Genomic DNA, 12390 nt, shown 5'->3' with positions numbered 1-12390 from the left:
CAACATCATGCTAGGTTAGCGTTTTGGCTGAAGGAAAAACAAAATGATCAAACTTACAACTTCTATGTCAGTAGCTGATTGATGGATAGTTGGCAGAGCTCCAGGCATTATTTTAAGATGAGCAGCGAAGCCTGCCTCTTTTTTTTTTAACAAAACTGTGTTCCGTGAAGTGGTTGGTGCATACATGGGGTGAGCTCATCTAGATTGGGGTGAGCAAAGATGGTCCAAGTCCACAAGGAAGGAGATTTTTCCTTCAAAATTATTATGATAATGGCAAAGTTTATGATACACCTCTTGTAGGGTATATGTTTAGATATAAAGACCAATTTAGTCTGGTCAGTGGTCATTCCGTCTCATTTTTGTGGGTGTCTTCTTGTCTCACTTGCCTGCAGCTCACTATTGTAGCCTGTGAGATAAGTCAACATGTGTCTATTCAACTGTCAGCTGATGCTGCGTGTTGTGTCTGCGTCTTGGGGTCACGCTTGTCTCCATGGTTTCTCCTGAGTTTGAAATCCAAAATGCAGAAAACCTCAAACTGTCAAGCAGCATGATGATAACAACATGAATAATCTCAATTAATTCAATTTCCTTTTTTTCAACAACTGTCAGTAATATCATCTTATTATAACATGTTGGTTCTATCAGACTGCCGGGCAATGACGAACTGTTATTGCTGTGGTTTCATTATTAATAAATGTAGCATAACGCATCCTCAGTGTGCTGATCCAAGTGTTTAAAAGTTACTGATCTGCCTTTTGGCAGCTTTGAAAGTCCCCAATGTGAAACAAACTCAACAGCCAAAGCTCATTTATAGTATCATTCCAGATCTCTCCATTAGGAATAAACTTGACACACACATTTTAACGTAATACGCAAGCACACGTGTACACTGGAGTGTTTGCTCTGAAGATGAAAGTCCGATGTCTGGAAACAGACTTCACATCTGCATTCTGTTAAACACTCTAATGATACCGCCACCAACATACACGCACACACACACTTATTCATGTGAAATGTGCAGCAGGCTGTGGAAAGGAAACTGTTCAGGGATTCACTCAGACTGAGAGTAGTTGTGCTCCCTCTTCCACATACAGTCTGGGGGTGCGTGTTTGTGTTGCAGTGTGGGTGTTATTTTTTCATACCCTCTTGTCTATTTTTTGAAACAGTCAGTCAGTGTAACCGAACACTTCACCTCCATGTGAATCAGCTCCAGTTACGCTCCTAACTTTAAATTAATTTGGCTTAATGAAGACCCCGAGACAAGACAAACCATGACTAAAAACAAACTTACATGCAGAAATGTCTCTTGTTTCTTCTCAACATACATGTTGGAAATAAACATGTTGTATTCAAGTTACAGCCCACAGAGAATGTCTTTTAATGTTAATCACGTAATCACGTGTATAGGTTTATGCTAACAATATTGTAACTTTTACGGCTTTATTCTTCCTCAAGTACAGTGGAAACCTTGGTTAGCATCATTAATTTATTCCAGAAGGTCCGACTCTGACCGAAATTGATGCTAACTGAATCAATTTTTCTCATAAGAAATAATGTAAGTCCAATTAATCCGTTCCAAAAAGTTGAATTCAATAGTGTTTCTCATCTCAATGTTTCAAGTGCCAGCATTTTGATAAAGAAGGTGGGAAACACTATTGAATTCAAGAAATAACTAATGATAAAACAGGAAGGTGGTGTAAAAGAGAAAAGTGTTGATCTCGCTGCTACATCTCATCTTTGGAAACAGTCATGTCTTCAATGAAGGTAAAAGTAACCTTAAATGTCCATTTATCCCTTTCATTCGTCATTTATTGTCATTATATGCATTTAAAATTGTTTTATGCATGTAAAACAACACTTGTAAAACTATAAAAACATGTTTTGTGTTAACATTTGTGAGATTCAACCGCTGATGACATCAAAGACGAGCGACAGCTGATTCCTGCTGCCATTTTGTTAGCAAGCTAGGCATGCTAACAAGGACACTTTGTGATGAACATACATTAAGAGTTGGACTCACAGTTGGACTCACACAGTGTATTAATTAATAAGTAGAGTACGCTGACTAGAAAATGTAGTCAACGTTTTAGTGTACATTTTTGACATTAATCGAAAAACACGCTAACTGGGGAGGACGCTAACCGAGATTCCACTGTATATCTATTTTTCTTCCAGTTTTCTGACATTATTGTGGTAAATTACAACTTTGTTCTTGAATTATGACTTTTTTCCGATAAAATTCTGTTTCCTTAGCAATATTACATTTTTTCTTATAATAATACAACTTATTCTTGTAAAATTCTTATTTTACTATTGTAATATTATTACATTAATCTCGTTTTTTCTTGTAGTATTTGAACGTTTTTCTCATAAAGTATAATTATCAAATATTCCAGCTTCATCTGTTTAATGTGATGACTTAACTTTGTACATATACTTTTTCCAGTTTGCAGTCAAAAAAAGCCAAATTCACAGTATGTGTATAATTACACTTGTGTTTGAGATCACTGTTTTATTTGGAATCGGAAACACAGATACAGCAGCTACCGCCCAAATAAAACGGTTTCTTAATATGGTAAATAACTGTCATGGATCTGAGACCTAAACCTGTTTTAAAGCAGGTATACGCGAGTAGAACTGCTCTCGTCAAAATCAATGCTTTGCGAATTTGTATTTGATACTTTTTCACTAATTTAACTAGAAAATATCCCATAGAGAAGACGTCAAAGGCGGACTATCGCCATGCAGTGGTTTTATTTTGACATCAAGACCGGAAATACTATTTTCACTCTGACAGCAACTCTACGGTGATGCTCAATTTAACGAGGTGCAGCTCCTTGGTGCCTCACAACTCCTCTGGACGTATTCTGAGCAGGACCAGGTACCGGTGACATTTACCCAGGATGGATGTGAAGTTACTCGCAGTCGTGGCTGCGCTCACACTGCTGACATATGCGCCTCCATCGCAAGGTACGAATGCAGTTTCACACTTTTGTATGGTCGATTTGTATATCCAAACCCGCGTGCTCCTATTTTATTTAGCTTGTCATGGGCGAGCTTTAAAGTTAATATGGTACTAAAAACGGTAGTAATATCACAATTTACTTATTCATGAGTAAATCAAGCAGCCTCTACGTGTCATGAACACATTGTGCGTAAAGTGATAATTCTTTGTGACACAATCACAATAATCAATACATTTAAAATGTGGCATAAATTAAAGCGGCATTACATAATCTTGTCATCCATGTTTAAAACTCTGAAAGATATGTTGTAGTAAAACAGAGTATTTTCGACTTTGCTTAAATCACTAGGTGGTTGGATGCGTGTGTGGTTTGCTGCTCAGCATGTTTGTTTGTTTTTCGGCGTTGTTTACGCTTTGATTAAGCACAAATGAGGCAGCATTAAGAAAAGGCCTCCCCGCTAGTCTGCATGGCGACTTCAGAAAGCAGTGCCCTCTTTGTCATACAAATATGGTATCAGGTGTAAAAATGTATTAGCATAGAGCGTAATTTACCACACGTATCTTTTTCTCCGCTCATCTATTTTTTCCACCCTGTAATGACATCTCACTTTTACTCATTGAATATATATGACATTCTTTTGGGTTTGGATGAGTTCCATATTAATGACATAACGGCATAGCCTACTGAATATTACAGTGTTTTTCTACATTTCGGTTAGGTTTCCTGAACACTGCAATAACACAGTCCCGATTGTTTTCCATTAGAAATCAACCGTGACCACTGTTTGCACAACAGATTGAACTATAAGCAGGAACATCCATCAGCCTTGACCACAGTAGTTTCAGCTTATGTGTGCATAAAGTCCTGCTATTACCAGTTTCTACCCCAATATTATACTTTATGATGGATGCTTTTTATTGTATGCAAATATTGCATTCATATCTTGGCAAATCATTTTTTTTTATGTTTAGAACTGTAAATATGTCTCAAATAAGATGGCTATTCTATCAAAAGTCGTCTGGTATAGGTTCCAGTCACAGTATGGATGTATACTACTTATATGTTGTCATATAGATGTATTGTTATCCACTTGGACAGATTATATTTATCATTGTTTGTACCCTCCAGAGATTTTTTTGTGTGTGGAACACAGGTCACAGTTTATTCAGTAAGATTTTGCATGCTCAAACCAGTTATTGCAATATCGACATGTGCCAGAAATACTGTATTTTTAGGAATTTTGACGCATTTCTTTGAAAGTTTGCTGAAGTTTGCCCATTAGCTAGGCCTAGAGTAACTAAACTCTAATGGTGAGATAGATACATCGATAGATAGATAGATAGATGATGCTACACTGTATAAGGGTTGATTGATATTTGAATTGAATTGAATTGATATTTGATCGTTGATTGCTAATTGATATTTCCTTTTACTTTGTTATTTGTATGCATGTAGTTATCATGTACCCCCTTATTTCCGTAATAATGCATTCTGAAATGCACTTATTTATTTATTTTGCATGTGAAAAGATAACATTGGATATTACTATATATTTTTTCTGCCATTTGGTGTTTATATGGGGAAATATTGAGACCAGTTGAGGAGCCCCTGATCTTAGCGATGTCATGTGGGGTACACTGTGGTCATCTACCATTCAGCTTAATCTCTTCTCTATTGAGTCCATGTGATTCCATGTTGCAATTTATATATATCTATATAAATACTGTATATATATATGTGTGTGTGTGTGTGTGTGTGTGTGTATACTGTATATGTATAATATAATAGCACTTCGCTCCTCCACAGCAAAGCCCATCAGTCTGGTGGAGAGATGCTACTGTCGTTCAACAGTCAACAGTCTCCCTCGTGGATACATCCGAGAGCTCCGCTTCATCCATACGCCCAACTGCCCCTTCCAAGTCATGTGAGTTTTTAAAAAAATATTCCTGCAGGGATCAGAGATGCCGTAACTTTACACTTTACACTCGTCATGTTTGGTTTGGTTGAAACGAACTCTGATGCGTTTGCTCTGCTGTAGTGTACGGTTCGTTAGGTCAAGTGTGAACGAGGTCATCTTAACCCTGGTATGCACCAGACAAGTGGACCAGGGCCGCTTGAGAGATGGGTCTCTGTCCACTTGCAAGTGAACTCTGGTGTAGTTCAGTTCACTTGAACTCAACGAACCAGTGTTACAGTGACAGCAAAAAGCATAGAGAAATGACAAATATGTAAGAGAAAATACTTTGAAAGTGCTATCTCTCTGCTCTTCAGTCTCTCTCTCTCTCTCTCTCTCTCTCTCTCTCTCTGTGACAATAAAAGTAGGTTTTAGAAGCATTTTGTGAAATTTAAGCTGGTAAAAATAGCAGAATATTAAAATAACCTAGGTATTCAACCCAGTAGACAACATTGTGGTTTGGAATATTTGAATTATGTCATATGATATTGGATGTCAAGAAAGCTGCCCAATCAAGTACAGGTACTTGCATTGTATGCTTATATTGCTTGTATGCGTATGTCCTTTACTGCGTAGCTATTGGTCCCATCACAAAAATACCAGTGTCAATGTTCCAAGCATGTGCAGTTAAGTATATATTCGTTATATTTGTAAAGGCTGCGTGTTTATTATACTCCACTCTAAAAAGTTTACTAGGTTTCCTACTTGGACATTTCTCACCATCAATCTCAGGGAGTGTGACAGGCCAGAGAAAAGAGTTGTGCATGCATGTGTGCACACACACCCCTCTATCGCTACTGGCACCCTCACACATGGTCCAGACTGCATTTTAAGTGTGTGGGTCCACCGAAGCGTGCACAGGAAGAGTCAGTGCGTTGGAAAGTGGATGCACACCTTTTAATAGGATCTGATTGCAGTAAGTCTTAATATATGCGGTAAGTGAACAATATATGGAGGTAATCATAGGGGTTAACGGTACAAAGATATGGTAGATTTGAAGAACAAGTTGCAAAATAGGACAATAAAATTTGTAGGATTGGAAACAAGGAGTGAAAATGTTACATTAAGATGAGAGATGGAGATCAGAGGATTACCTCGATCTAAAGTGTAAAATAGTAAAAAGAAAAACCTGTAGTTTCTGCAACATTTACATCAGTGCAGGCCTGACACATGATCCACTCTTGACCTATTCTGGACATAACCACAGTGTGCACTGAAATTAGTTGAGCAAACAAATTGCATGTGTTCAAATGTTCAAACAAAAAGCTGAAATATTTGTTTGTGGTCATTATCAAAATAATGCATGTGTGTGAAAAAACTCACACAACAGTGCTAATTCCCCTTGTTTGATATCAACGTGTCAACGTGTCACACTTTCATCTCGAACTGAGCCCCGTGATGTTCTTGTCTCCTGAATAGCGCCAAGCTGAAGACAAACAAGGAGGTTTGCATGAACCCCGAAATCAGATGGCTGCAGCAGTACCTGAAGAACGCCCTCAACAAGTGAGTTTTTCCACAATACAGTACAGTAAGTACATAAATCATGTCGTGTTATGCCTAACTTGTACGTCTGGCACTCTGCGAATTCGCTTCCCTCCGCTATAGAGATTCTAAGTAAGCAGGATTGGCATGCAAAAGGGCCAAATGCGCATATGGACGTCTACTCAATAGACTGTTGAGTGGTAACACCTCCTAACGGCCCTCTTTAGTGTGGATCCTCTAGTCAAAACATGCCAGTACATGACTACTGTCATACACAAACTGGAGTTTTAATACAGTGCAATCAATGGGTTCATTTTCAAACAGACGACACGACACACTGCATGGATGTGCAAGTGTTGGACATGTGTGTATACAATTGGGGCGTGCACAACATAATAATTTCAGCTGGATTTACAATGCAGATGCATTTTCAAGCAACTCATCTGGTCTATGCACATCTAATGTGCCTTTTATTTAGACCTAACTTAATGTCCATATTTAGCATATGCTTCTTGTGATTTACTGTGGGAATGTTTTTTAGATTTTTATAGTTTACATGAAATCTGTCCACTTTTTGATCCATATCTGATCAATATGACAAATGAACAAGGCCTTATTCAGATCTGAACCATGCTTACACTTCCATGGTGTGAATCCAAACGGTTGGAAATGTGGCACATTTGAATGCTGTAGTTGAAATCCAGCCTTAGTGTTGACCTTCAGCACATCTCAAGGGCTTGTTGTGACATTAATGCAACAACTACTACTGTTAGAAACTATTAAAATGATTAAAATCAGTCCCGACACCCATTAAGTCAGTAGCCAGGTGAGTCAAAAGCAGCCCTGTTGTGTTGACAGTTGACGACTTTCACCCTCAACTCCACCGAACTGACAGATGGACAATACAAGCACAGTCAAAGTGTCTCCCTGAAAAGACGATTGAGCATCCCAGGGCTTGTGTATGTCGCTGGTGAGGTGTGACCGCTCGTTCGCATTACAACACAGCAAGATGGTGGTCGTTGGCAAAGGATCAGATCTATGGGGTTCCAATGAAAAAAAGTCTCCGGGGAGGCTCTACAGGCTTTTTATAGTGAGAATAAATGCACTGAGGGAATTGTAAACCGTGCATTATGCTGCGCTTAAACAAGAATGATTTCCTTTATGCGTCCCGTTGTAAAAGGCTAACATTTGCAATGTATTATATCATTATCATGCCTAACTTTGTTAACGTGCACATGCTTTGTGCAGTATGCAACTGGAAGTGGAACTGCACTGATGATGACAAGTAGGGATGCACCGATCCCATTTTTTCACTTCCAGTCCGATCCCGATACCTGAATTTGGATATCTGCCGATACTGATGCTATTCCAATAGCAGAGCTCTGTTTGCTTTAATATTATTATTATTGTTGATTTGATATGAGGCTGTAAACGTTTCTCTACAGCCCAAAAGTCATACTATAAGGTCAGAAAGTCAGAAAAAGAAAGGAAGTTAGAAAAACAGGAAATCCTGTTAACAGTAAAGTGAAACATATTTCCACGCAGCTATATAAATCACAATATATTGTTTGGTATAATATTCTTATAGGACCATTTCAAAACAGCTTACAGGTTACCAAGGCTCCTCCTTTGGCTGCTGACGTATGCGGTAATGTAATATGTCATTGCCAGTTTTTGGACAATATAGTTTGTGTAGATCAGGGGTGTCCAAACATTTTCCACCGAGGGCCACATACAGAAAAATCAAAGGATGCGGGGGACCACTTTGATTTTTGTACAGTATATATTTTTTTATTTTATAAAAAGGTTAAAAAAAAAACCTTTACATATATTTAAAGCCAAAACTTTGCGTAATTAATTATTAGTATCAACAGTTCAGCATTTTTCTTTACATTGTGCCGTTTTGCTCTATTTTCCCAATTTTTGCTGGGTTTGTTTTAAGTGTCTTTTTTTTATTTCCACAATGTGCTTCGGGCCAATAGTAAGTGAGTGAGTGCGGGCCGCACTTAGCGTAGATGTTGTCTTACTCTTTCCCTGGACTCTTTTAAGCTGCTTGCTACTTTTCTGTTCATAATTAGTAACTCTCCGCTGCTGTAACGCAGTTGCAGCTAGACTTCTGTTAAAGTTTTCTTCTGTTTTTGCTATTTTACATTCAAGGTAGCTAAGTGGTTCGTATCTTTCATTGTCCTCCTCCTGTGGTAATGCTACTTGAAAGAAATAGAGTTTTTATTTGCCGCCATGGAAGCGAGGATTAGTAACATAAAAGAGCGACTCTGCACTATGGAAGAACGTACTTTAGCCACGCTAGGTACGGCGTGCGCCATTACATTTTGCAGCCAGCTAGCAGATAGTGGTATCGGCAAATTCCAATAAGTGAATTTCACCCATATTGGCATCCGGTACTGGATGGGATCGGCCCCGTCCCTAATGACAAGTGCAGACATTGCAGAGTGATGACAAAAAAGGAACTGGACAAATTATAGCAAACTTAACAGTAACTAAAAGGTTGCACGTTCAAAAGCCACGACGGACAAATAATATGGGAAGCAGCATGGGTTGTTGGAAAGAGGCCAGTTTTCTCTCAAAAAGAAGTATAAAATAGTCCATATGTTGTATCTTTATGGTGTATCTAGTTTCATTTCAAGTTTAAAAAAAAATCATTGCCCTGTAAATACGCTTACCGGAAAGTCTTTACAATTCAAGCATTTTTTACCCCAAAAACCCATTCATAATGAAATCACTCATTGTCAATACAATACACAGTGTCTTAACAAAGGGCTTTTGGAATAGTGTTTTAGGAATTCATTGTTTGTTGCATTCTTTATCATGAATTTGTGTACAGCATATGTTGAAGTTCTGAAGTTCTGATATTTTAGTAGGTTCGAATGACTGCTGTAGTTTGCAGTCACACTGCATTTTCATGGATGGTATTGTAATGTATTTTAATGTTGCTAAATAAGGTGATATGTAATGTATCAACATGCCGTAAGTGCTCTAAGGTGTTTATTTAGCTAAGCTGCAAATTAATTAATCAATTGGAGTGCATGAAAAAGTGGAGAGGAAAACTTCACCCTGTTTGACCACATGGAAACAAGCATACTGCACAACACAACAGCAACAGAACCATTGTTGTAGTAGCCGTAAAAGAGCAGCAAACTGCTCAGCCAGCATTAATACCGCTAATGAGTTAATTCATAACATGCACGAGTTTCACACCAACACCTGTGTAGCACCACCAACATTTTAAAGCATATGCAGAACTTACTTACTACTTCAAATGCAGATGCTATCTCGTGGAGGGAATAAAAATTACATCAGGAAGTTGCCTACAGCCACAGCTGTTCATGCCAATGCTTTTTCACCCCAACGGTTACTTGTTTTTGTAGACCATGCAGTTGGCGACTATTGCAGGCTCTGCAGCAGAGGCGTGCCATTCGTTGACTCATGATGACGATCTTCTCCTTTGTCTTCCAGGATGAAAAAATCCAAACACTAAAGTGTCTGCAGGGATCCTTCTGAGCCATCATTAAAGATATGGACCATCGTCACACATCATTATATATTTGTTGTGTATTAAAAAATCATGAAAATGTTATGTTCTGGAGCACTTACAAGCCTTTTGCATGAATCAACCCCCAGTGCATCACCAATCATGCATTGCGTCCGTCTCGGTTTAGATCACAGAGATGTTGTTTGTGCAAAGTGCAATTATATCTGTTTGTTTTGCTAACCACAATGTATATACTGACTTCTTCAGTAAAGGGCTGCTTCAAGACATAACCATAGTCAGTGCGCTAAGATGTATTCCATATTTCACGCTAATTGGCGCCTAGGAATTTCTACAGGTACCCCCACACGGCGTACATAACGTATAAGATCCCAGTTAAAGTCCCAATTACAGTGTTTTTGCCGTGGAAATAAGGACGCCTTAAAAAGCTTGAGCGTTTCCTGAAACATTCTGTGGTTTGAGATAATGTGACTCCCAACGTTTTCTCACTCATCAAGAATAACCTGAACATCTGGATCACCCAAACAAGTTTAATGGAGCGACCAATAAGAACAAGCTGTCTGGAATCATAAAGTTGTTCAATAACAAGCACCACTGTAAAGAAATTAATTGAGCCTCACCGACTGCAGTTCTCAAACAAGAAAGTATCAACCTGATATGGAAACATGGCGCTGATCTATTTAAGTTCATTTCTAAGAAGTATGTGCAAAAAACAGCAGAGGAAAAAGTTGTACATTCAACTGTCATGCAGATAAAAATGCACTTTATATCTGATATACTACATATTCTAACAAAATATTTACACACTCACGAATTATGTCTTTTCCCACCCCTTTTATTTTTCTATGTTTATGTTCTGTTATCCCTCTGTTGAATGAATGTCTCTCTCACATGACTCGTTTAAAATTTGGGAAGATGTCAGCTAGTCATTCAAGTCTCCTTGTCATTTGTATCAGAATAATGTTATATAAAGGTTTTATTTTTGTATTCTTTAATGCATTTAAATGAAGGAACTGTACTCTCACAACTGAGCCTTGCAGTCATTTGACTGTGACAATTGTATACAGTCATTCAGTAAAATAACGAACAATAGAGCATGTCTTGGTTTTGATTTTTCACTCTAAACACACACACACACACATTACAAATGACCCGTGGGCTATTATGCAGTTACAGATGTCAGCCTTAAATGCACTATAAGAGTGTACTGTACTCAAAGATCACAAAGGGCAATGTAAAGCCTTTCATGTAGAAAATGTGTTTAGCTTTCAAGTCACAGGACAATGATCTTGCTTGTTCACAGAGAGTTAACTGAACAAGCAGCCATTAGGAACACATTACAGCTAAAAGGGATGAACTTTTAACTTCCCTCTGGTGGCCGCTATGCGAGACCAAGCGTAGTAGTACACACGTGGTGTGAGTGGTCCGCTGTTTGGAATATGAGAGGGGGGATAGTCCCGCTGCCCATTGTGCTAGTTTACCGATTAACTTTGATATGCACAAGAAGACAGCACAACACTCATGATCAAGAAATCATCATGGAGCAAGAATATATTCCCCTATAACGTGTTGATAAGTCATCTTAAGTCAGCTGATTTCCTTTTTTCATTTCTTTTTGTATTCCAACAGGTTTATATGTGTCGGGCAATAAAACCTACATTAATTCTTGAGAGGTGTTTGTTTTTGGCTCATCCTACTACGCCTGGCTACATTTCTAAACTCTCTGTACTTACGTAAAGTGTGTCCAAACTTTTGACCGGTACTCTATCTTGTTATTTATCTGTGTGTCTTATGACAGTGTGGAAAGAGAAATGATCTGTTCCAGGGTCAAGCTATATAAAATAAAATGTGATAATTTCATAAATAAATGTATAATATAGTTTTAATATCTAAAATAATATAATTTTATAATGTAATTAAAAAAATTATTTTATGATAAATAAAACACACAATAACATTTTGTTTGGCACTTTTGGTAGTAAGATGTAAAAACAACAAAACATTGTTGTAAGGCAGTGCTTCCCAAATACAGTAGTGTGCCAAGCCTCTGCGGTGGCGCGTTTCTCCGTGGAAACGGCATTTATGTTGCCTGCAATGGTGCTCCATGCCGACTCTTTTTGGATGGCCTGATGACCGGTGGATACACGTGAAAATAAGGTGGTCTTGTGTTCGGTCACTCCTTGTAAAAGCACCTCTATTTCTGTAGAATTGAAGTTTTTCTTCTGTTTGTTGTCCAGCTGCTTCTCAGTCTTGCCCTTGCGCGTTGCCATCTCCGCCTCCAGCTGCCACATTTTTTACCTTATATAGGAAATAATAGGCGGTGACCTATGCAAATTAGGCCTTATGTACATGCACGGGCATCGCAGTTGGCATTCATCAACCTAAGAACACCGTTGCAAACGATTATCCCTACTTAAGAATGTGTCGTGAATGTGGCGCAGTTTCCAGCCCACGCCTTCTTAAGTACACTTCTTTAGAAG

General features: G+C 38.3%; 1 protein-coding gene across 1 annotated transcript; it reads left to right on the top strand.

Moving 5' to 3' along the window:
- Positions 1-2818: 2818 nt before the first annotated feature.
- cxcl12a (chemokine (C-X-C motif) ligand 12a (stromal cell-derived factor 1)) lies at positions 2819-11002 on the top strand. Its single transcript, XM_054798643.1, has 4 exons — positions 2819-2970; positions 4773-4890; positions 6340-6423; positions 9877-11002. Exons 1-4 carry the CDS (start codon positions 2904-2906, stop codon positions 9896-9898), a joined length of 291 nt encoding a protein of 96 aa, XP_054654618.1. The 5' UTR covers positions 2819-2903; the 3' UTR covers positions 9899-11002.
- Positions 11003-12390: the final 1388 nt, after the last annotated feature.

This window comes from Dunckerocampus dactyliophorus, chromosome 14 (genome assembly GCF_027744805.1).
Source record: "Dunckerocampus dactyliophorus isolate RoL2022-P2 chromosome 14, RoL_Ddac_1.1, whole genome shotgun sequence".
NCBI classification, from domain to species: domain Eukaryota; kingdom Metazoa; phylum Chordata; class Actinopteri; order Syngnathiformes; family Syngnathidae; genus Dunckerocampus; species Dunckerocampus dactyliophorus.
The sequence above is the reverse complement of the archived record's forward strand: the minus strand, read 5'-3'. Positions and strand labels throughout refer to the sequence as shown.

What these genes read in the sequence shown, in the direction of transcription:
- cxcl12a (XM_054798643.1), top strand. Translation starts at nt 2,904, where the DNA reads ATGGATGTGAAGTTACTCGCAGTCGTGGCTGCGCTCACACTGCTGACA. An exon ending in ATATGCGCCTCCATCGCAAG is followed by an intron (nt 2,971 to 4,772) that starts GTACGAATGCAG and finishes GCTCCTCCACAG; the next exon opens with CAAAGCCCATCAGTCTGGTG. An exon ending in AACTGCCCCTTCCAAGTCAT is followed by an intron (nt 4,891 to 6,339) that starts GTGAGTTTTTAA and finishes TCTCCTGAATAG; the next exon opens with CGCCAAGCTGAAGACAAACA.